General features: G+C 34.8%; 1 protein-coding gene across 1 annotated transcript in view; it reads right to left on the reverse strand.

Moving 5' to 3' along the window:
• The window catches only part of LOC111142088 (transmembrane and tetratricopeptide repeat containing 3), a 47,372-nt gene extending 33,653 nt beyond the window's left edge, over nucleotides 1-13,719 (reverse strand). Inside the window, exons 1-5 of the mRNA XM_022495038.1 lie at nucleotides 13,507-13,719; nucleotides 9,010-9,228; nucleotides 7,167-7,266; nucleotides 4,161-4,276; nucleotides 3,542-3,714 (exon numbers count right to left, since the gene is read on the reverse strand). Of these exons, the coding sequence (XP_022350746.1) occupies nucleotides 3,542-3,714; nucleotides 4,161-4,276; nucleotides 7,167-7,266; nucleotides 9,010-9,228; nucleotides 13,507-13,695 (797 nt within the window). The 5' untranslated portion in view covers nucleotides 13,696-13,719. The remainder of the gene's footprint in view (nucleotides 1-3,541; nucleotides 3,715-4,160; nucleotides 4,277-7,166; nucleotides 7,267-9,009; nucleotides 9,229-13,506) is intronic.
• Between the last annotated feature and the right edge of the window lie 13,364 nt (nucleotides 13,720-27,083).

The following is a 27,083-nucleotide window of genomic DNA, read 5'->3' on the forward strand; positions in this document are numbered from 1 at the left end:
AGACTGCAAAACTGAACTGGGAGCCCTAGAGGCAAGGGGACTAGGGTCAATTGGCAGAATACCAGAGAGAACAAAGCTACTGAGAAAGCGAACTTATATCTGTACAGCATCTCTCTCCAGTTTTTAGTACTGATGAGAACTGTTCAGCATATGTATATGAAGAAATACTCAAGGTCAGCGTAGTGGGTTGAACCATGTCTCTCATTCATATCTACCCAGCACCTCAGACTGTAATATTATTGGGAAACCTATTCCTTTGCCAATGTAATTAATTAAGTCAGGATGAGGTCATACTGGATTAGGGTGAGCTCTAAATCTAATGACAGGTATTCTTATACAAAGAGAGAATACAGAGAAACGCACAAGAAAGAAGGAATGCCAACGACTGCTAGCAACCACTAGAAACTAGGAAAGAAGCATGGAATAGATTCTTCCTGAGAGTCTTCAGAAGGAGCCAACTGTGCCTGACACCTCGATTTTGGACTTCTGGCCTCCAGCACTGACAGAGAATAAATTTCTGCTGCTTTAAGCTACCCAATTTCTGGCAATTTGTTATAGTAGACCTGGGGAAAATAATGCAGTTAGGAAAGTACCTCTTAAAAGGATTAGATAAAAATTCTCAAATACCATACAGAGGTGGGAATAGTTTCTCAGCAGCCAGAATGAAAATCCTCATAAATCACAGTCTATCAGATAGAGTAGTCAGAAGGGTCTTGTGTCAGTAGCAGAAGAAAATCAGACCTATTGTAAATGCTGCTGTGGTCTTATATATCAAAGATTAAAAGTGTGGCTAGAAGATATCAGGGAAATTCAAATCAAAACCACATTGAGATATCAACTTACACCAGTTAGAATGGCAAAAATCAGCAAGGCAAGAAACAACAAATGTTGGAAAAGTTGTGGAGAAAGAGGAACCCTCTTACACTGTTGGTGGGAATGCAAGTTGGTGCAGCTACTTTGGAAAACAGTGTGGAGGTTCATCACAAAATAAAAAATAGAGCTACCCTATGATCCAGCCATTGCACTACTGGGTATTTACTCCAAAGGTACAGATGTAATGAAAAGAAGGGCCATATGTACCCCAATGTTCATAGCAGCAATGTCCACAATAGCCAAACTGTGCAAAGAGCTGAGATGCCCTTCAGCAGATGAATGGATAAAGAAGATGTGGTCTTCTTTACACAATGGAATATTACTCAGCCATCAGAAAGGATGAATACCCAACTTTTCCATCAACATGGATGGGACTGGAGGAGATTATGCTAAATGAAATAAGTCAAGCAGAGAAGGTCAATTATCATACGGTTTCACTTACTTGTGGAACATAAGGAATAACATGGAGGACATTAGGAGAAGGGAAGGAAAAAATGAAAGGGAGGGGGAAATCGGAGGGGGAGATGAACCACGAGAGACTGTGGACTCCAAGAAACAAACTGAGGGTTTTAGAGGGTGAGGGGTAGGGGATGGGTGAGCGTGGTGATGGGTATTAAGGAGGGCACGGATTGCATGAAGCACTGGGTGTTATACACAAACAATGAATCATGGAACACAGTACATCAAAAACTAATGATGTACTGTATGGTGACTAACACACACACACACACACACAAATTTCTCAAATAAATGCATCCCAGAACAAAGCTCTAAAATATTTATAGTAATATATTAAAGTAAAATGAATATATATGACATCTATTAAAAAAACTGCATGGCATGTGAAGAAATAGAAACATATAATCCATGAGGAGGAAAATTATTCAATCTAAAGTGACTAAGAAATGACACATACAATAAAATAAGCAGACAAAGAAATTAAAGCCCTAGAACATGGAGAGATCATGAAACATAAAAAGGCTTAAAGAGAATTTCCAAAGATGGAAATAATATCTGAAGTGAAAAAGAACTAGAAAAAAATTAAAGGTAGATTAGACATTGCAGAAAAAAGATTACTGAACTTGAATACATTGCAGAAGAAACTATCCAAAATGAAAAAAAATAAGAAAATAGCTTTTGGAGGGGAATAAAAAGAGCATTAGTCTCACAATTTCAAAAGGTTTAATATACACGTAAGTGGGGTCCTAGAAAAGGAGAAAATAATGAGAATATATTTCAAGAAGTAATAGATACAAAATTTCCAAAATTTCCATTAAGTAAAACCTACAGATCCTAAGCTCAATTAACCTAGGCACAAGACACATGATGATAAAAAAAGAGTGACTGGAAGTTTGCATTATATAACCACCTTCACCCAAATTTTGTTCTAAGATAAATATGTCCTAGGGTAGTGATATGCAGCAGGTGACTATAGTTAATGATAGTGTATTGTGTATTTGAAAATTCCAAAGAAAATAGATCTTAAAAGTTCTCATCACAAGAAAAAATTTTTTTGTAATTATGTGTGGTAATGGATGGATATTAACTTATCATGATAATCATCTCTCAATATACATGTATCAAATCACTACACTGTATACCTAAATCTAATAGTGTTATTATCAATTGTGCCTCAATTTTTAAAAAATAGAGAAAAAATGACAAAGAGAAAATAATACAAGCAGGCACAGAGTAAAAGACACACTACATGCAGAAGCATAAAAATAAAGATGACAGAAGATTCCCAGTGAAAATAATGCAAGCTAGAAAATAGTAGAGTAACATTACTAGAGTGCTGAATGCATAACAATCAATGCAGAATCCTATACTCAGAATTCAAATTATTTTTAAAAAACAAATGTAAAATAAAGATATTTTTATATGTAAAAGCTAAAACAATTCAGCACCAGCAGACCTACAAGTCAAGAAATGTTAAACAAAGTCCTTTAGTCACAAAGAAACATGGTAAAAGATGAAAATCACATTGAATGTAAACAGTTGAAACAGCTCACTTAAAAAAATATTATTTAAAAATATTACAAGAAAGGAAGATCCAGCTTTATGCAGCTTATAAGAAGTCAACTTTAAATACAATATAAATATAATATAAATATACTGATAGATAAAAAGGTAAAGGATGAAAAAAGATAAACAATGTAACACTAAGAAAAAGAAGATAAAGTGAATTTCTGAGTAAAGACCAGGGATAAAGTATCATCAGAGATAAAGAAACTCATTTAAACACAAGCGTAAATGTTATGCACTTAATAACAGAGCTTTAACTCACATGAAACAAAAACTGATAAAACTACAAGTAGAAATAGACATTATAGTCACAGATTTTAACATCCTCTTCTCAATAATTACTAGAACAAGTGGATAAAAATCACTAAGAATATAAAAGACTTGCCACGTAACTGATCAAGTTAAAATCGCTGTACCATTAGGTAAAAAATCATTATTTTCATTCTGGTGGTTTCACAAGTATACACATAGGTCAAAAGCTACTAATTTGTACATTATAAATATATACAGGTTTTAAAAAAAATACTACACCTCAATGAAGCTGTTAAAAAACCTCAATATAAATCAAAGACTTTCTGAAACACTCTTAATCTTAAGAGTTAAAGAAAGAAAGAATAAAAAAAAGAAAAACTAAATTTCATACCTGGTGAATACCGGAAGTTGGGACTGAATAACCTGGACTCTAATTACAACAAGTAATAGTGTACTGAACATCAAAACAATGAGTTTTATTAGTGTCTGCAACATTGAAAATGGAATACTACTCTTTCCACGGAAAAACTGTCCAGCAGTAGTCCATAATAATGGCAAAGTATACTGTAAAAGGAAAAAAGAGTTTTAAATAACAACATACTATAATGTTTCCAATGCAGGATTTTCAAAATGCAAGATTAGTTATAAATTGACTATAATTATAAAATCAATATGGAGCAATTTGTGAAACTGATAATGAATAAAACTGAGCCAAATAATCTTATCTAATACTGAATTATATTGTATAATATTACTGTACACATTTCCAAATTGCCTCATGATTCCATTACTGAAATTCAAAGAGTTGTCCTTAAAAAACTGAACGAGTCATAAAATGTTCAGTAATTTTCAATGGATTTGAAGATAAAACATGCTGGTTTCTTGCAAATTTTTTTGGTATACAGATTAAATTACATAATGACATATTTAGAAAACAAGTTTATTACAAGAGAATTCAAGTATGATAAAGGATAGCAACAAAAAAACATATTTGTGCAATAAATACTTACGCCTTGTGCAATAAATACTTCATACACACAGCAAATTCCCACAACTGTTATTCCTTGTTCTTTACACAATGTTGCAACAGCAACTAAAACGACTGTCAAAGCAATTGGAGTCCATACTGCAATTTAAAAACAGAAAAATATAGAACTACACAAAACAATTTTATAACATCGTAAACAGATATTTTAAATTAGACAACTATTATAATAAACTTTATTTGTGATTCTATATTCATATTTATGTTATTTCCCACTAACCTATACTTTATACTTTAAAATGTATTCAAATGTTTTAAGTGATTTTTCCTTTACATACTGAAAACAAAACATCAAGATGTATAACTTGTACTAAAATTTTTTGTGGAGAAGAGAAACTCATAGGCTGGAGTGTTGTGACTAATGAAGTGATTAATGAACTATCAGTTTGTAATGAAGACAAATACTTTATTACACAGACATCTGTATGTTTAATTAAAAACCTGAAACTGAAAACTACTGGGCAAAGTAGACTAACATCTATTAAAAAAAAAAAAAAAGTATAAAAACTGAAACAGGTTCATGGTAAGAATTTACTATTCTTTTAAAAAATTTGCAATAGAATATTTATAAGTTCTATTTAAACAGAAAACCTACTTCATCAACTTTAAGTAAACATCTACTAGTAGAATAGTAATTTGATTAAAGAATTGTGAGAGTAATTCTGGATCTACAACTAGCTTGCTTTGTGACTTTGGGCAACTTTTCTGAGTTTCAGTTTACCTACTGGAAAATATAATCTCTAATTCTTTTCCAGTTTAAAGGATATATTACAGTATGATTGTGTGACCTTAGGTTTATTTATTAAGAACATTAATCAAAGTAAAAACTCAATTAATCCCAGGTATAAATAAAAAACAATCTATGAATCTATTTTCTTTTCTCATTCAGTTTAATACAGAAATTCATTTATTTTTGAAATTGCTTTTAACTTTAAAATACTTTATAGATTAAATTACTGAAAGCTAAACAACTCAAAATACTTTGAAACACTATTGAAGATACTCTGTATAATAGTATTCCTTTCCTAAAAAAAAAAAAAAAACAAAAACAAACAAAAAAAACCAACCCGTATATTCTAGTTAGATCAAAACCATCAAAACTATGAAAGTAGTAGATTATACCAATAGGATATGAGGGCAGATATAATCATACCCATTTTGAAGATGAGGAAATAATTTTGGAGGTCTAAAAAAAAGTCATGCACAATAAAGAAATCATGACTTTAATCTGGTTCTTCTGACATTAAATTCAGAGCTTCTTACTAGTTTGTAATTCCATTCTAAGACAGAGAAAGCAAACAGCTGCCTTATGCAATGTGGGATTCAATCTTAGCAACTAATAGCTCTAATAAAGGCAAGAGCTTTACTGAAACCAGTCACTTTAGTTCTTCAACTTTTGGTGGCTATATTACCATGTGAACATAAACTTTGATTTTATAAACAGCTCTCTGTGGCTAAAGTTACCATGTGTGATTTTGTCCAAAACAAGTCTCCCAGCTAAATACATTAACAATACTTAAAAATAGATACATGTATAAGTATAGATTCAATTTAAATAATTAAAATCCAATCCAACTTCAAAAAATAAGCTTCTAAACTGATTTTACATGTGTAAAGATATAAACCTCCAGCAATCACATACTCAGACCATTATTCCAAGTAACCGCTACATTTTGTGGGGAGGGTAACAGTCAAAAAAGTAAAGATGTATTTGTCAAATGATGTGCGTTATGAAGAAAAATAGAAGGTGAAAGGAAACAGAAGGGAATGGGGAAGATGAATGGTGTACAGATGACATTTGGGCAGAAACCCAAGCTAACAGAAAGGAACAAAGGCCCTCAAGTAGATCATGCTTTAAAAAAAAGAAGGGGGTTATGGATGGGTCATTAATAGCCTAGAATTTAAAGTAATCAAATAATTACAAATTGAAAAAAACCTGCAAAGGACAATATACATTAGAAAACAGTGAATACAAAGATGATAACAAAACTGTTTATTGTCTCAAGTGTAAAATTACCTAATGTGGAATATGAAGTATTATGGAAGCTAAGAGGATAGAGAGAGGTTCAAAAGCAGGGTCAGCATCTTTTTAATCAGAATTGTTTAATTGTTCACTTGGTCATTTGCTAAATACATATATAATGAACACTTACTGTATATAAGGAACCATTCTAGGAAATGGAGACAGAAACGTACCCATATTGCAAATCTAAGAAGACACTATAAGTGTTTGGCTAAATCACTTATTTCTTGAACCTTAGTTTACATTAATACAAAATTAGGCTCCTTATCATCAGTACTTTGGGTCTATAGTGAGAAAATTGTCCAGAAATGTAGGAAAAAAACTCAGAGTTAAATTTTAAGATGAACCAAATATAGGTTACCATCATGTAAACTCTTTCATGCCCACTGTTCCCACACTTCTAAAAAATCATTTTTATTGCCTGGAGCTTGTTTTCTGCTAATAGTTGGCAATTTGCAGGATTAATAACCTAATTTGTACAAAGCATTTTTCAGGGTGGGCCACACGGTAGGGACTCAATAAGTAGCTGAACTATGATCAACACATAATGAAAGTTATATTCCAATAAGCTTTCAACTTTACCTAAACAATACAATTCACAGCCTTCACAGGTTATAGAAAGACAACTTAAGTATTAGTAGTTGTATCATTTATAGATAACAGCACATGGAACTAAGAATGACTCTAAAACTCCTATATTCTAGGGTAACATTTTTAAGTTAAAACATACAGAATCTGTTAGTCATAATGAAGTAAAAACTATGCGCAAAAAAATTTTTAATATTGATAATGTTGCATATCATGTTCATATGTCCATACATGCTGAAGTAGTACAATATATAAAGATAAACCCAAGTGTGGCATATATTTTATAAGAAACAGAGTAAATAAAATTACTTGATCAAGTTTTATAGATATAGAGAAAAAAATTAAATGTTAGACACTCACCTATGGAATTATCTGGTCCTTTCGATCTGGTATATGACAAAAATGCAGCTAGAAAAAAGATAGAGGACAAAAGTTCTGCTCTTCCTACAACACCTGTTACCTAAAATGGAAAAGGGAGGGTAGTTCATATTAATGAAGACTCTCTTGAAAATTTAACTACCATATATAATAACAGCACTTTAAAAATCAAATTGCCGTAATTTTTTAAAGCACACATTCCAGTTTCTTAGACATTCTCTGAGTGCCCTCATGTGGTGAATTTGTATAACTTCCATAAAAATAAATTTACCAGTGACTCTACAATAGTTTTTTGATTACTATTTTGAAATAATTATAGACTCACAGGAAGTTACAAAAATAGATATGGAGAAGTCCTGCATACTATTTACCCATCTTCGCTCAACAGAAACATCTTAAATATTAGTATAGCATCTAGAATAGTTCTTAATTAAAAAAAAAACCTAAGACCTTACATATTTTCTTAAAATACAAGTATTCTTAAAATATAAAAATACTCATAAGTTCAGTAAGTTCTATCTCATAATAAATGTGTAAACTCAAGACAATAAACTTTAAATAAGTTCTTTTTTGGGGTTCCTGGGTGGCTCAGCCAGTTAAGAGTCTGACTCCAGTTCAGGTCATGATCTCAGGGTCTTGGGGATCAAGACCCACACAGAGCTCCCTGCTCCCAGCAGGGAGTCTACTTGTCCCTCTCCCTCTGCCTTCCGGTTGCTTGTGTTCTGTCTGTTTCTCAAATAAATAAAAGTCCTTTTTTTAATTCTAAAATTTAAAATATAAAACCCTCAAACCCTTTCCTTTATTCTGAACTCATTGTAGAATTTAAAACCACCTATCATTTTTGTAAGTGCATGGAAAAATATTCGTTCAACTAGACATAAAAAGTTTCAAGACAGTGAGAGAGATACACAAATCCCTTCCAATACACACAGACCCATTCAAGTACAACAGAGGTTAAACATACTTTTGCTTACAACTGAAAGCCTATAACAAAGCAATAAACAGTCCTTTTTGCTCTGATGAGAGGCAATTTTGGGGTTTCAAGGTTATCAAGAAAAAGTTGTAATACGTCTTGGTAGGTAGGGGCTGACAGACATACTGGCACAGCAAAGACAGTTCACAATTTTAAAACATGTGGCATCAGACAACATGAAAGTACTGATTATTTTCATCAGTTATAATATTTACATATATTTTGCTATATATTTATATATATTTTCATTCTTTTAATTAAATTTGTTTTATTATTTTCTGTCCTTTGAAACACACTGCAAAGTTGACAAATATTTTTAAATCTATATTCATAAAAAACCAATTAGCAAAGGACTACATTTATTTATACCTCACATTATTCATCTTGAGCAATTATATCTTATGTCCTTAAATAACAAATGTTTATGTTTCAAAATTTGTTTTAAATTTAAAAATTTTAGGGGCATCTGGGTGGCTCAGTCAGTTAAGTGCCTGCCTTCAGCTCAGCTCGTGATTCCAGGGTCCTGGGATCGAGCCCCACATTGGGCTCCCTGCTCAGTGGGAACCTGCTTCCCCCTCTCCCTTTGCCTGTGGGCTCCCCTGCTTGTGTGCTCTCTTTCTAATAAATAAATAAAATCTTAAAAATAAATTAATTAATTTAAAAATTTTATGTAGTAGGAAGTTAGACTCTACACTAGGAAGTTAAGACTTCTACCAATTTAAAAATCTTCAAATATTTTAATTAAGGCCATGGTTAAATTTTTTCCTTAAAAACATACCATTATAGTCACTATGTAAGCTTTGTTAAAAAAAAAAAAAGAAGAAAAGAACACTGATTTACAGTTTTACTTACTGCTTCTGTGTGTATTGGGTGCACTGCAAAAAGTAAAGAAGCAATCATACTACTCCTGTTGTCCAGAAAAAGTTTGCAGACCTTAAGAAATATCACACTAACCACAGCATGAAAAATCATATTTAGGAGATGATATGACATTGGTTTCAGTTCACTAAACAGATAATTTAAGCGAAATGTCAACACTGTTAAGGGACGGTAAGACTTGTGGCTTCTTTCCTAAAAGGAAAAAAAAACAATCATCGTTAAAGTACCATGGTCCTTCAGGGCACATAAACTAATCCTTGCATTTACTATTAAAACAATCTACGTTTGGCTGAGATATAGCAATAAAGTAAATACATAAAGAAATGTCCCAAGGATAACACAAACCTAAAAGATAGTTTTATAATGTGTTTTCCTATTTCCTTAGTCCCAAAACAAAGGCAATTTCCTCCTTTTGCAAATATCCCATCCCATTAACAGTAGAGGAAGAACATATGACTATTAATTCCTCTTCAATACAAAAAATTTAAACAAAAATAAAGCAAGACAATAGTGGCATTGATCAAATTAGAACACAGGATTCTCTCCAAAGCCTCCTTTCCAATCTATTACTAATACAAGCATTTATATAACTGCTGCCCAGATTCTCAAAAGGAAATAAAACAACAAAATGTTTACCAGGTCAGTTTTAATAGTGAAGACTCAGAAAAGTACTATCTAATTGTTTTATGAAAAATACCTTCATAATATGTAAACCTGAATATATTAAACCAAAAAATCCCCAAATACTACACACAGAATAACACAAGAACAAAAACTTCCTTAGAATAACAGAATAGATACCTTTGTTATGGTAGTATTCCTGGCAATAAATCAAATTTTAGGTGAAGCTGCTGAATTTCTTTACCAGTTAGAAGTTTCATTTAACCAGAAATATTTTTACCGTTAAGACAAAAATCAAACCAGATTTAAGAATAAAATACACAGGACAAAAACACGTAAAATATCCTAGTTATTTTTTTTAAATTTCATGTAAGGGCATTCACACTCACCTTCTTTGCTCTCATACTCCTTACCATATTTTGCTATAACTCTGATATTACAGGTGTTGACTTAAGCCTGTTCATCCCTACTAGGGAACGTTAGGAACCATGAGGAACAAACATTTCTCAATTTGAAGACAGGAACATTTTAAGATTTTTTTTTTTTCTTTTTATTTGACAGACAGAAATCACAAGCAGGCAGAGAAGCAGACAGAGAGAGAGAGAGGAGGAAGCAGGCTCTCCACCGAGCAGAGAGCCCAACGTGGGGCTCGATCCCAGGACCCTGGGACCATGACCCAAGCCGAAGGCAAAGGCTCAACCCACTGAGCCACCCAGATGCCCCAAAGACAGGAACATTTTAATATCTCTGTATGGACTACAAACACCATGAGTGATGTTAACTAGAATGCTCTTTGCTGTTTAATTTTTGTACATCATTTGATTTAGCTAAGCTATATAAAATTATTTTTAAGGCATTATACTGAGCTGCCATGATGTGTATATAAAAGTAAAAAAAGGCCTAGAAACCTTTTGAGTGCCTGAAAGGTTACCGAAGTTCCAGTGGGACATATTTGCCAGTCGAAAGGATGAAGTCAGAAAGTGCAGGGAACAGGTTATTTTTAATTACAATATGCAAAAATGTTTTGTTAGGTCAATTAGATGTACAGTCACAGCTAACAGCCAATTAAAAATTAAATTATTAATATAATTATTCACACAATACATTAGTAATCTAAGCCTCCTTTGTGATAAAAAGTCATCAGTGTAGTACACAACAGTAGACTACTCTGTGAAAATATAGTAAAATAGCTAGTTCTGTTACAAACAAAACAATATAGATCATTATTAAATTCAGGTATATTAAAGAAAAAACTTAATTACTCATAGTATTAGTTGGCAATAGAAACATAAGCGTGAATATAATGAATAGGCTAATAGTCTCCTATTAATGTGAATCTCCATCTAGTGATGGTAAAACAAAGTGAAATGGGATATTTGCAAAATTTACCTTAACAAAGATATTTCATAAGCCAAATGCCAGAAGAGATGGCTCATTACAGCTCAGTGGTTCTCAACCCTGGCTGCGCCAGAGAATTATTTGGATAAACAGAAAAAACCTAATTCTCTACTCCTCCCACCCCTCAAATCCCACAAGAAAAATAAAAAAGCAAACACACACAAAAATAACAAGACAAAAATACTGATGTCCACATCCCATTCTGAGATAACTGTAACAAATGTGAGCAGAGCCTTAGTAATACTTTTTAAGTGACCCAACCAGATTCTAATTTGTAGCTAGACTTATAATCCAATGAACCATTCAAAAACAGAGTATTAGTTATCCAAAGAATGGGTTTACTAAACAGATAATCTAAATACTAAGAGGCCCAGACGACTCCAAAGATCCCTACTATGCCAGTATTTGTATAGCTCACGAGTATGTCCAAAGCCCAAAAGGTGTCTTTAAGATCTACACTGGTACAAAAATCCTTATGAAGGTTTGGGCCACTCACAGATAGGCTTCCAGGCTATCATTACTTGATGATACCAATCATTAGATCTCTGAATGTGCTAATTCCAGGCTGGTCAAGAAAACCTGTAATACCTAAATATTACTCAGAATAATTCTTCCTTGGGGCACGCCTGGATGGCTCAGTTGTTAAGTTTCTGCCTTTGGGTCTGGTCACGATCCCAGGGAGCCCTGCACTGGGCTCCTTATTCAGCAGGAAGTCTGCATCTCCTTCTCCCACTCTCCCTGCTTATGTTCCCTCTCTCTGTCAAATAAATAAATAAAATCTTAAAAAAAAAAAAAAAAAAAAAAGAGTAATGGCACATTTCCCTACAGAAAGAGAATATGCCCCTCAGGAAAAAAGGAGTAAGCAGCAATCTCCACCATATACTGTTATTCAAATTTGTTCATTCATTATGAGTATTTTATTGAGTATTTATTATGAGTATTTTTCTTAATCTGCGTTTGAGTATTTTTCTTAATCTGTCCACTTATAGGTCCTCTGAACAAAATCAAATTTTCAATCTGTAAAGCTGAGGATGTCACAAAACACAGCCACTGACACCATGGTATGATAACTTTCATGAGTTTTAATCTGGCCAGCTAATCTTTCAGTTAAAATCTAAAGGTCATGATTAAAAACACTACAGATACTAGCTTAAGTTGGGGAAATGGACACATTTTTCTAAGGCTCACTAGGGAAAAAAATGCAAGGGTAGAAGGAAAGAAACTGCCTAGAACATAATGTATCTTATAATACAGAATCGTATTTTTTTCTCATTATCAAATATTCATTTCTTTTAAAGGCTAGAATTGGGTGAGAAGAGGAAGGTTACAAGAAAATAAAGTCTGCTTATTTAACAAGAAAAAATACTTAGGTGCTTGTGACTAGAGGAATGACAGACTTTGTTCCCATTCTTGAGAAGCTTCCACATTTAAAGAATGTAGAAAGGGACCATGAATGACAACTGACAAACTATAGAAGACTGTTGTATGTTACAGTTCAACTATGCGCCAGGTACTATAGATTAATTCATTTATTTATCTTTGAGGTATTATTCTTTTATAGATCATATTTTTCATACATCTTGCCATCTAAAAGCTATAGTCTCACCAATTTCATACAACTATTATGTAATGTAACAGTAGGATCCAATCTATGGGATCCCAAAATGACAAAAGTTTAATTCCCAAAAGTTTAATAGTGACCTTTAAGATAAATATACTGACAAAATAAATATATCTTCATAAAAAAATGAACTTTTGGATTCTCAATATAAAATTAAAATAACTAGTAGGTAACAAATATGACACAAATTTAAAATTTTCTGCAGAAAAAAATTCAATACCTTTACCTTTAAAGTCTAATCTATTTATACTGAAGTTACATATTTTTAGATGGTTAAATATATAATAAGTGGTTATCTCTTTTGCCTGATTCATGAAAAAAAAATTAGCAAGAAATAGATTTGTTTACACTTATTGCTATCCTAACACATTTGGTTTTCACACATGTATGTTGTTTTTAAAAAGATTAAACCAAGGTACACAACCAAGGAAAGAATCATGTACTGCTTTAAAGAATACAATCACACTGGGGCGCCTGGGTGGCTCAGTGGGTTAAAGCCTCTGCCTTTGGCTCAGGTCATAATCCCAGGGTCCTGGGATTGAGCCCCACATCAGGCTCTCTGCTCAGCGGGGAGCCTGCTTCCCCCTCTCTCTGCCTGCCACTCTGCCTACTTGTGAACTCTCTGTCAAATAAATAAAAAATAAAATCTTTAAAAAAAAGAAGAAGAAGAAGATAATCACATCTTCTACTTCCTACCTAACATATACATTTTAGGGAAACAAATTCATAAGTGCTATGATGACAATGTTGATAAAAGAAATCAGGAGTAATAAACTTAGAATATTTTAAAATCTAAGATGCATATAAGCGATAAATAAATAACTACTTACCTCAGACATAGGAGTTCCCCAGAAGTCATTCTGAAATAAAGTTTTTAAAGGTGTAGATGGATGCAGGTCTTTATTATCCAGTATTGCTGAAACATCATCAAAAACAAAACCACAAAAGAGGCTGTTCCAATAGCAGGCAGTAACCACACCTACTATTAAGGTTATTTCTTTGAGGTTAATATCAGCCATCTTTTCCACAAGCACTTGTGGACAAAATCTGGGGGAAAAAATCATGAAGATAAGATGAAATAAGCATCACTGTTTCTTCATTTCAACATTCATTGTTGAATTGTTCATTACAACAAATGAAAAATAAAATTTTCATCAAAAGATAAGTAAAATAGTGAATGTTAATTCTCCCAGAGAATTCTTCAAAGCTCAGCTCAAATTTCATCCACCTCTGAAAAGCATGAGCTAACCACCTCTCCAAATTCCTAACTTAAAACAAAATTGCTCCTTCATGTATTTCATATTTCTATTAGAATCTTCATCAAACCATTTAATCTCTGGACTTTCCTCTCCAGCTAACAAGACAGTAACTCCTTATCAATTGTCACAGGTCAGGTTATTCAGGGAAACACACACACACACACACACACACACACACATACACACACACACACACATACACACACACACACACACACACACACACACACACACACACACACTTTAAAAACCTAGTATGGGGGGGTGCCTGGGTGGCTCAGTGGGTTAAAGCCTCTGCCTTCGGCTCAGGTCATGATCCCGGGGTCCTGGGATAGAGCCCCACATCGGGCCCTCTGCTCTGGAGGGAGCCTGCTTCCTCCTCTCTCTCTCTCTGCCTGCCTCTCTGCCTACTTGTGATCTCTGTCAAATAAATAAATAAAATCTTTAAAAAACAAAACAAAACAAAACAAAAAACCGAGTATGGTATACTCCAGAAGCAGTAAATACATTTTTGTTAGAAAAAAAAAATAAAAGATACTGAACATGGATTTTCTGAAATGTAGATGAAGCTTATATTTTAGTACCTTATATACCTGAAGATCAACTATTAACTAAATTAGGCATCCAAACTGTTAGTCTGCAGCCTTGTTTAATTTGGTTAGAGCCTTTTAAAAATATCTTAAATGTGTTTAAAGGCATTTTAAGCCTAAGCTAACTGTATACTAGCCATTTAACTATAGTCTCCCTATTTTTTCACACTGATTTATTTGATTGATTTATGTTATCTGCTTAGCAATGAACTTAAAACCCAGATCTAAATCAGTGTGTTTCTCATTACAACAAATGATTTTAATCTAGATAACAGGCTTCATACATGACAATTCATAATTAAGTCACTGCTTTAGAAAGAATTTAAGAGAACGGTTTAGAGTAAAAGAAGCTGTGTTAACTGGACAATACTAAAGAATGAGCCGTATAATAAAAATAAGGTTGGAGGGTACTCTTGAAAAACAAGCCAATGATACACTTTTCCAGCTTGAGTAGTGCCATTAGTATCATTTTAGCATTATCTGTGGAAGGCGGAATTATGGCCCACCAAAACCATTCATAACCAAATCCCCTGAATCTGTGATAATGTTACTTTACATGGCAAAAGAGACATTACAACGTGTGATTAAATTGAGGGTTTTGAGGGACGCCTGGGTGGCTCAGTTGGTTAAGCGGCTGCCTTCAGCTCAGGTCATGATCCCAGCGCCCTAGGATGGAGTCCCACATCGGGCTCCTTGCTCGGCAGGGAGCCTGCTTCTCCCTCTGCCTCTGCCTGCCACTCTGTCTGCTTGTGCTCACTCTCGCTCCTCTCTCTCTCTGACAAATAAATAAATAAAATCTTTATAGAAAAAAAACTATTAAAAAAATAAATTGAGGGTTTGAGACGAGGGGATTATATCTTCATTATCTGGGTGGGCCAATTCAATGACAAGAGACCTTAGACATTAAAGAGGGAGGCAGGAGAGTCAGGAAAGGAGATGGGAGTGATGTGATGGCAGGCTGGGACCACAAGGCAGGGAATGATGGTGGCCTCCAAAAGCCGGAAAAACCAAAGAAACATATTCTTCATTAGAGCCTCTAAAGTGACCACAGCCTACTGACTCTCAATTTTAGTCTAGGGAAACCAATTTTGCACCTACATAATTATAAAATAATAAATTTGTGTTAAGTCACTTTATTTGTGGTAATCTATTACAGCAGCAAGAAGAAACTAATTAAAGAGCCAGAAGATCTAAGACCTGATATATATCTACAGGAGTTCTTGCTAGATGAGAGAAGAATACAGTAGGGAGGGCAGAGAGACTTAAAATCAGGTGAAAGTTTTATATAAGGATACAGACACACAAAAGCCTATAAGAAAGTATTAAAGTACGTTTAGAATCAGATAGGAAAACCTTAGAATATAATACTTAAAGAAATGCAAAATCCAATCTTAGAAATTACAAAAGGAAGTAAGCTGTACCTTTTGAAGAAATAGTTTTCAAGTAAAAGAAAAATGATCTAAGAGTTTATCTGAATCCAGAACTGATTTATCATCTCTAAAGAGTATGAACTTGCACCTTATCCCAGAAAAAATTAGTGGCAGTTGTTTAAAGATTGGAGATACTGAACAGGCATTTGCCTCACTTCTTCTCAAACACAGACTAAAATGACAATCAAGGTACTAAAAAGCAAAAAGCAAAAAGCAAAAAAATAATAAAATAAATAAAAATTTAAAAATTCACAAGGATAAAGACCATTGGATTTTGGAAGCTCCAAAAACAAAAGTTGAGTGGTGATTCAACAGAGCTCAGGAAAGTGCATCTTAAGCTTAAGGGGTAAAGCTAAAAAGTTTTTTTGCATCCCTGCCAGCATCAATCTCAAAACTAGTGACAAGAATCTCAAGAAAAAGGAACAGATGTATTTGTTAAAATTTAGACTCCTTTGTCATTGGGTACAGGCAAGTAAACTTTTCTCCTATAGCAAGGCAGAAGACTAGAGACTTCCTCTCCGAAAGAGATGAAACACAGGATGTCTGATAAAGGAGATACAAGTGAAAACAAAGGTAGCAAACTGAAAATGAAGGTTAACTAAAAGTCTGTATTTTGAGACTTTCCAGTTATCTTCTACCAACTAGGCTCAGAATCTTATAAAATTTTACAACCCTGGAAACAAACAAAAAAGAGGCATCTAAAAACTTCCAGAAAAGAAGAAAGCAGGTTTCATAGCAAAGATTAGGAATTCAAACAAATCTCTCTTTTTTTTTCCCACTAACACTGGAAGCTGGGGGATGGGGTGGGGGGGGGAGATATCCAGAAAAAAAGGAGTAATGCTTCAAATTTCTGAGGGATAATAATTTCTAACCTAAATTTTGATATTAATAAACACAAATTTCCAGAACAAAAAAATATCTTAAGATATTCAAGTTCTCAAAAACCTTATCTCTGGTGTCTCCTCTTCTCAGGAAACTAACAGAAGACATATTCCAATAAATGAGGGAGTATACCAAGAAACAGAAAGGGAGGGAAATCAGGAAACAGGGGATCCAATGCAAGACAGCAACAAAAGAAATACCCAGAATGAGAACCATGCAAGCAGGTCCACTAGCCAGCACTAGAACAGGTCAGAAGGTTCTTGAGCAATACTTTCAGGAAGATATAAACAGAGCACCTAATGTGTAAAAACCATTTCATTCTCCCATTGTGTGTGTGTGTGAGATTGTAATTTAGAAAAACAAAACAATTCCGGACATCCACCACTAGGTGGGTGAAAATCAAGTCCTGTGTATGGGTCACAAATCTCTCTCCCATATATAATCTCAGGACCCTGATCTGGGGACATTTGGGATTCTTACCCCAAACTGCTGTTTGTCAAACTGTTTGCTTAAGTGTTCTCACCACAGGAAAAATTAAAATTACTAGAAGAAAAAGAGTAAATTAAACCTCTACTACTTCAAAGTTATATTGGGGAACAATATACATATGATTATTACAGTACTAATCATGTTTAAGAGACTCGACATACACCGTAGACTCTTGGTATATTAGCTTCGAAACCATAAAGTACAATTTTATATGATACAATAATATATAACATATATTATATTAAATTATAAACCATGCAATTTGTGGATTTTGACTTTTTAATTGAAAAGTATAATAATTTAGCCAAGTTTACAAATATTATTGGAATTTTGTAAGGACTTGGGAGTTGCTATAGTTTTAAGCTTAATTTACTAGTTTATACAAATTGTTTTAAGTATTGAGAAAGTTTTGCTTTTTAAGTCAGGTATCTGAAGTCCTTGAATACAAATGAATACATTCAAATTGTAAATATAATTTTTTAAAGATTTTATCCACTTATTAAAGAGAGAGAGAGCATGAGCAGGGGGCAGGGAGGGGGACCGGGGGAGAGTGAGAAGCAGACTCCCCACTGAGCAGGGAGCCCAAATGGGACTCAATCCCTGGGACTCCAGAATCATAACCTTGGATGAAGGTAGATGCTTAACCGACTGAGCCACTCAGGCGCCCCTATAAATACAATTTTAAATTAAGGGAATTTAAACAAGTTTTTTTAAAAGACGTATTTATTTATTTTAGAGAAAGAGAGCATGTGCGCACATATAGGGTGTGGGGAGGCAGAGGGGTATAGCGGGGAGAGAGAGAATCCCAAGCAGACTCCACATCAGGCTTGATCCCATAACCCTGAGATCACAACCTGAGTGGAAACCAAGACTTGGATGCCTAACTGACTGTGCCACCCAGATGCCCTGACCAACTTTGAAACAAACTGACTAAGGCACTTAGTCCTTTCAATTTGAGTTGTTATAGAGAAAAAGGGTAAGTTTATAAAATAAGTTTGTTTTTTTTTTTAGGTTGAATTTAAAGGTTTAAAAAAACTTAAGGTTATAAAATGCAACTTTAAGAAACTTGGACAGTTCCCAGGATTTCTAAATAGTTAATGAAGAGTTATACAGTCACATTAAGTTGCAATGCAGTTCATTCAGTAACTGAAACACTCAATTCCAACATAATAATCAAAACTCTTAACTTGATTTAACTTTGGGGATTGTCCTCTGCTCCAAGTTCTGGATCACTGCAAATAAGAAGCCTCTTGTCATGGAATGGGGTTCTACTCTTCCTTCTTTAGATATGAGAGTATACATACTCTTACATTCTTGTTAAACTTAGGTTTTTTTTTTTTTTTTTTAAGATTTTATTTATTTATTTGAGAGAGAGACAGTGAGAGAGAGCATGAGCGAGGAGAAGGTCAGAGGGAGAAGCAGACTCCCCATGGAGCTGGGAGCCCAATGTGGGACTCGATCCCCGGACCCCGGGATCATGACCTGAGCCGAAGGCAGTCATCCAACCAACTGAGCCACCCAGGCGTCCCAAACATAGTTTTTGAACACTACAGCATTAGAGCAAAATGGTGAAAGGAAAACAAAAATGCTTACTGACATGTATGGGACAAAACCCCATACTACTGAGAATCATCACCTCAAGTTCCTTTTATTTCTATTTCAACTTCCTTCATTAGAAGGAAGACCCTTAGTCCCTCCTTGGAAACGTGATATCCAGCTTTTATTCACTGAGATCTATTTACAATCATGACCCCTACTTCCATCCTCTACTCCCACAGGTGGCTTTGGGGGCAGAACCTCAGATGATTCCACAACTGAGCTCACAAGCATGCACTAGAACTAGCTCACTCCCTTTGTTTCATCATTAAACTCCCTTGGGTTATCTTTAAAATTCTACAAACTTGGTATGGGTGAGGGGTTTAAGAAGCATCATGTGGGTTTACCAGTGAAATGCTATTCATCAAGTAAATGGCATTGTAAAATGCTTACTATTCATGATAAGTACTGTTATGGTTAGCTTTATATGTCAACTTGGCTAGGCGAGAGTAGTATCAAATACTAATCAAGGTGTTGGTATGAAAGTATTTTGTAGATGTGGTTAACGTTTACAATCCAATGACTTTAAATAAAGATTATATTCCATAATGTGGATGGACCTCATCTAATCAGTTGAATTACCTTCAGAGCAAAACTGAAGTTTCCCTAAAAAGAATTTCTACCTCAAGACTGCAGCATCAGATCCTGCTGGAGAGTTTCCACTTTTCCAGCCTACTGTGCATCTACAAACTCTACATCTACAAATTCTGAATTTACCAGCCCCATAATTTTTTAAGTCCATTCCTTGATATAAATATCTTTATTTGATACATATACACAAGTATATGTAGGTATATATATACACATATAAATATATAACTATACATATATATTACTGTTGCTGGTTGTGCCTGGGGTCCCTATTGCTTATAGTTATCCTGCTTGATTAAAGCAGGAAATCTAAAGTGTAGGGGGTCTCCACTAAAAAGGAGAATTACAGGCCAATATCTCTGATGAACATGGATGCAAAAATTCTCAACAAGATACCAGCAAACTGAACTCAACAGTATGTTAAAATAATTATTCACAATTGCATGGGATTTATTCCTGAGCTGCAAGAATGGTTCAATATTTACAAATCAATAGAAGTGATACACCAAATTAACAAAAGAAAGGATAAAAAAAGGGGGATAAAAACCATATGATCCTGTCAATAGATGCAGAAAAAGCATCTGACAAAAATACAACATCCATTCTTGACAAAAACCCTCAATAAAGTACAGTTAAAGGAAACAGACCTCAACATCATAAAGGCCATATACGAAAGACCCACAGCTAACATCATCCCCAGTGGGGAAAAACTGAGAGCTTTTACTCTAAGGTTAGGAACAAGATGGGGATGTCCACTCTTACCACTGTTATTTAACATAGTACTGGAAGTTCTAGCCTCAGCAATCAGACAACAAAAAGAAATAAAAGGCATCCAAATTGGCAAGGAAGAAGTCAAACTCTCACTATCACAGACAACATGATACTTCATGTAGAAAACTCAAAGACTACACCAAAAGATTTCAAGAACAAATACACACAGTTGCAAGATATAAAGTCAACATACAGAAATCTGTTGTATTTCTATACACCAATACTAAAGCAGCAGAAAAAGAAACGAAGGAATCTATCACATTTGCAATTGCACCAAAAACCATAAGATAGCTAGGAATAAACATAACCAGAGAGGTAAAAGATCTGTACTCTAAAAAACTATAGGACACTGATGAAAGAAATTGAAGAGGACACAAAGAAATGGAAAAGCATTCCATGATCACAGATTGGAAAAACACTGTTAAAATATCTATACTACCAAAAGCAATCTATACATTTAATGAAAACCCTATCAAAAAAACCACCAGCTTTTTCACTGAGTTAGAACAATCCGAAAATTTGTATGGAACCACAAAAGACCCCAAATAGCCAAAACAACCTTGAAAAAGAAAAGCAAAGCTGGAGGCAACACCATTCCAAACTTCCGTCTATATTACAAAGCTATAATCATCAAGACAGTATGGTACTGGCACAAAAAAAGACACATAGATCAACGGAACAGATAAGAGAAACTTAAAATGGGCTCATAACTCTATGGTCAACTAATCTTCAATGAAGCAGGGAAGAATATCCAATGGAAAAAAAGATTGTCTCTTCAACAAATGGTGTTGGGAAGATGGGACAGCAACATGCATAAGAACGAAACTGGACCACTTTCTTACCCATATACAAAAATAAATTAAAAAATGGATGAAAGACCTAAATGTGAGACAGGAAGCCATCAAAATCCTAGAGGAGAACAAAAGCAGCAACCTCCTTGACCTCAGCTGTAGCAACATACTACACACATCTTTGGAGGCAAGGGGAACAAAAGCAAAAATGAACCATTGGACTTCATCAAGGTAAAAGCTTCTGCACAGCCAAAGAAACAATCAACAAAACTAAAAGCCTATGGAATGGCATGAGATATTTGCAAATGACATAACCAATAAAGGATTAGTATCCAAAATCCATAAAGAACTTATCAAAATCAACACCCCAAAAACAAGTAATCCAATTAAAAAATGGGCAGAAGACATGAATAGACATTTTTCAAAGACGACATCCAGATGGCCAACAGACAGATGAAAAGATGTTCAACATCACTCATCATCAAGGAAGCACAAATCAAAACCATGAGACACAACCTCACACTTCTCAGAATGGCTAAAATTAACAATACAGGAAACAAGAGATGTTGGCAAGGATATGGAGAAAGGGGATCTTTCTTACACTGTTTGTGGGAATGCAAACTGGTGCAGCCACTCTGGAAAACTGTATGGGGGTTCCTCAAAAAGTTAAAAATAGAACTACCCTATGATCCAGCAATTGCACTACTAGATATTTACCCAAAGGGTACAAAAATACAGATTTGATGGTGTGCATGCATCCTGATGTTCACAGCAGCATTATCGACAAGAGCCAAACTATGGAAAGAACCCAAGTGTCCATCAATTGATGAATGGATAAAGAAGACGTGGTGTGTGTATATATATACACAATGTAATAATACTCAGTCATCAAAAAGAATGAAATCTTGCCATTTGCAACCATGTGTATGGAGGTGAAGTGTATTATATGAAGTAAAATAAGTCAGTCAAAGATAGACAAATACTGCACGATCTCACTCATACACAGAACTTAAGAAACAAAACAAATGAACATATGAGAAGGGGGAAAAAGAAAGAGAGAGGGACAAACCATAAGAGACTCTTAGAACTGAGGGGTGATGGAGGGAGGTGGGTGGGGCATAGACTAGATGGGTCGTGGGTATTAAAGAAGGCTCCTGATACGATGAACACTGGGTATTGTATGTAAATGAATCACTGAATTCTACTCCTGAAACCAACATTGCACTGTATGTTAACTAATTAGAATTTAAATAAAAATTGCTGAAGTGTAGAGGTCTTAGGTTGGAAAGCTAGTTTCTGCTACGTATGGTCATATCCTCTAGTAGGTTAACCTAAACTTCCTTAAATGGTGATCTCAGGAGAGAAGGGGGGCAAGTCCCAGTGCACAAACTCTTTTCACATCTTTACTTAAGGCATATAAATATATACATATGTGTGTGTGTGTGTGTGTGTGTGTGTGTATCTCCCCTCCCCCCCCATCAAGCAAGGTTAAACCACAGTCACTGAAGGAGAGGTTATACAAGGGCTAAGATCATAGAATTTTTGAAGAATCTCCAAGGGAGCATATTACGAGAGAAAGGGAATGAGAGCTAGTAGTTCTCATGGATGTCATGAGCTCAGCTATGGAGTCATTTTAGGTTCTGCCCAAAAGAACTACTTGTAAGGGTAGAAGTTAAGGGAAACAGAAAGGTTTACATAAAGGAATATATAGAGGGAGGCATGATTCACTGGGGGCCACTACTATAACAACGTACCACATCAGTATTAAATGTTAGCTGTGGGAATGGTACAGAGTAGATGTTGGTGTACTCCTAAAATTCATGTTAAATCCTAATGTTCAATGTGGTATTTGAAGGTGGGGCTTTTGAAAGGTGATTAGGTCATGAGGATGGGTCTTCACCAATGAGATTAGTGCCCTTACCAAAGAGGCGTGAGAGAGATCTTTTGTCCCTTCTGCCATGTGAGAAAATAGTAAAAACACTATCCACTAACCAGGAAGTGGGCCCTCATGAGACACTGAAAATGCTCATGCCTTGATCTTAGTACTTTCTAGTCTCCAAAACTGTGAGAAATAAATTCCTGCTTTTATAAACCACCTAATATAAGGTATTCTGTTAGAGCGATATGAACACTGCCATGTGAAGAAACAGTAAAGACACTACCCATGAACCAGGAAGTGGGCCCTCATCAGACACTGAAAATGCTCATGCCTTGATCTTGGTACTTCCTAGTCTCCAGAACTGTGAGAAATAAATTCCTGTTTTTATAAACCACCTAGCACAGAGTATTCTGTTAAAGCAATATGAATAGACTAAGGCAAATTCCAGTACTTCTTCTAGCCACATAAACATACTCAACACAGGCTCACAGTCTGAGTGAATGCGACTGATTTGTGTTTACTTACAACAATGGCATGTCACTACATACACACAAACAACCTAAATGCAATGGAAGACCACTTAAGAGCTACAACATAGAGATACAAAACTTAATATACTTCCTTCAGCAAAATTGTACCATGAAACCCTTTTCCTAAAAATCCAACAGTATAAGTGTGGAAAAAATAAACCTATAGGAAACTTTTGTATGAATCTGGGACTATTTAGCCTGGAAAGTAAAGTTCTCTCCATAAAATAATTTCATGATGTTATCTTCTTCAAGTAAAAATAATCTATATTGCATGACTTTCTTAAAGCACATAAAGTTTGTGAAGTCTGCATTCACACTTGTTCCTCCTAATCTTTCCAGTCTCCTGTCAAAAGACAAGTTTCTGCTTGTTGCACACTGAATCCTCTCCAGGAGAACAAACAAAACAAAACATTTATGCACACAGTGGATACTAAATTTCTCATGGCCATATTTTATTACAGATGCTGGAAAAATAAGTTACCATTCATTTTCTCTGTAAGCCAGCTAAAAAGGGAATGGAAGTAACATTTAAATAAAATAAGTTGCCTGATATAGGGAATAAAGGTAGTAATTATAAAAGGGAAGCCTTTCTTGTGAGATGATTTTGGTCAGATAAAACTGCTCATAAAACCAGGAAGAAGAAAGAAGGCAGGTCCAGGCAAGTGTTCCTTTAATAAGCCCATTTATAAAATTATCACATAAATCTCTTCTCTTGGTGAAAACTGACTGATGCAGAAAATCTGACGAAAAGTAACAGTGAGTTTTAGCAACTTTCCTCAAAATTGCATAGTGAGTGTTTGAACTAGAACTTGGATTAAATTTCTTGATTCACAGTTAGGTACAAACTTACCACAATGTACTAGGACCTAGACCACCGCAAACTTGTGTCCTGTTGTATCCCCCACATATAGCTGTTGGGGCAGGTCACAAAAAGACTGCCAGTTGATCTATAAACTGGACCCAGGTGATCTGAGTCTCCTTATCCCCTCCCCTTGGAATGTGGTTCTGTTTGCTTTTCCTGCTCCCCAAGGCTGCTGCAACCACATAGCCTTGAGCTAACGATATGGTGTTGAGAACACTTGCATGATACACTTGACTAAACCCAGTTAAGACCTCTTTCTACATAAACTTTTAAGATTTGTGTGGTGGGTGCAGGATCCATTATTCTTCTGGCTGTCAAAGACAAGCCTCCTAGGCAAGACCCCTTTGCTTAGTGAAACTGCCGCGTACCAAGCTGGAGTGGCCTTCCCATTTCTTTGGTCTCTCTGCCCTCCACATTCAGTAGCCAGTTTCCGATTTTATCTGGGAAGCTCCCAAGGAGGTTATGAACCAACACTAGCACAGTGTAAAAGCTCAAAAATACTGTTAGAATAAGTAAAAGACTGAAATTTAAGTCAGGACTGTAATTGATATCTGGGTTACAATTGAGATTCATTAATTATTAGGAAATAACTTAGCTTCTCTGAATCTATTTCCACTTCTGAAAAATGAAAATAAAATTCATCATTATACCAGGTACCTTGAGTTGCTGGGAATATAAATATGAACAACAGGGTGAGGGGAAGTAAGGGCAGTAAAGACCAATACAGATAAAACAAAACTAGTAAATGAATATATAGGATAGTTATAACAAAGGAAAACCAAGAAAAACAAGGTGCTGCAGTAAAAACAGATCGTTACGACGAAAATAAACATGAAGTTTTTAGCATATGACTCATGTGATAAGAGAAATGAGATCTCATGTCTTCCTTCCCTTGCTAAATTATGAATTAAAAACTGAACATGAAAAATACGTAATTCAAATTCCTAAGTAAACAAAATTTCATCATTAGAATATGACCTTTACCATAGAGAGCAAGGCTGAAGAACAAGCACTTCACAGATATTGGTTCTTAGCATGCCTTAAGAGACAGTATGGCATTAAACAGAATGTCCTCCAGCCTGAAAAATCCATTTTCAATCACACCATTTAAGTTTTAGCACAGTACTTAACCTCTCCAAGCCTCAGTTTTACAACTTGGTTGGAAAATAAGGATGATATAGGCATCCACTTCACTGGACTGTTATGAAGATTAAGTGATAGAGTGACAAAGTTATAGTAATCATAAGAGAATGGCATTTGCATAAAACACACAGGTTAATGGAACAAGACAGACCAAATACCAAGAATATACAATGAAGAAAGGAGAGTCTAATAAATGGTGCTAGAAAAACTGGAGAGCCACATGCTCGCTGAGAATGACTTTCTGGATTTGGAACCAAAAGCAAAGGCAAAAAGCAAACAAAAACAAGTGGTAGTACGTAAACTAAAAAGCTTCTGCAAAACAAAGGAAACTATCATCAAAATGAAAAGACAACCTATAGGAGGGAGAAAATACCTGCAAATCATATATCTGAAAAGGGGTTAATATCCAAACTATGTAAGGAACTCATACAACTCAACAGCAAAAAAGGAAATAATTTGATTTAAAAACAGAGAGAGGACCTTTTTCCAAAAACATACAATTGGCCAACAGTTACATGAGAAGGTGCTCAACATCACTAATCAGGGAAATGTGAATCAGAACCATGAGGGATCACCACACACCTGTCAGTTTACTGTCATGGAAAAGACAAGAGATAACAAGGGTTAGCGAGGCTGGGGAGAAAAGGGAACTCTTGTGTACTGCTGGTGGGAATGGAAACTAATGTAGTCACTATAGAAAACAGTTACAGAAATTACTCAAAATTAAAAACAGAACTATCATATTATCCAGAATTCTATCTCTGGGTATATATCCGAAGAAAACGAAATAACGATGTGCATGAGATATCTGCACCCCCGTATCCACTGCATAACTATTTACAGTAGCCAAGACATGGAAATAATTTAAGTGGCCATTGACAAATGAATAAAGAAAATGTGGTACATACAATGGATTATTAAACCATGAAAAGAATGAAATCTTGCCATCTGGGACAACATGGAGGGATCTTGAGAGCATTATGCTAAGTACCAGACAGAAAAATACAAGTACTATATATATCTCACATGCAGAATCTAAAAAAACAAAAACAAAACAGAACACCTCCAAAATTCACAGAAACAAAGAAGAGACTGGTCAAAAGGTACAAACTTAAGAGTTACAAGACAAATAAGTTCTAGGGATGTAATGTCAGCACGGTTAAAAAAATAATGAACAGTATGTGGCATATAATCTCTGTAAAGGATACAACAAAATTATCATTCCTACAAATCTGATGAATGTCTTTAAAATGTAGCTCACTAAATCAATACCTTTTAGTTTTTGTTTTACCCAAATACTTGGTTTGGGAAGAAACCATATTTTCAGAAGGAAAAAACTTCTATCAATTGTAGGTAAGAAAAAGTCTTTAAAAAAAAAAGGAGGCATTGGTTTAGCAGTTGAAAATGTCATTTAGATTTCAAGTCGACAGCGACTTAACAAAGTTATCTAGTAGTGTATCGAATTCATGAATGTTTAAGCACAGCGGGATGAACAAAACTTTACCGAAAGAACTGTAAACACCTGAGAAACGCTTTCATGAGGGCATCCTCAGTAACCAAGGAAGTGACAGCATCTAGGCTGGGGAGTACTGAG

Source organism: Enhydra lutris, unplaced genomic scaffold (assembly GCF_002288905.1).
Source record: "Enhydra lutris kenyoni isolate GAN:26980312 unplaced genomic scaffold, ASM228890v2 scaffoldscaffold7, whole genome shotgun sequence".
In the NCBI taxonomy this organism is placed as follows: domain Eukaryota; kingdom Metazoa; phylum Chordata; class Mammalia; order Carnivora; family Mustelidae; genus Enhydra; species Enhydra lutris.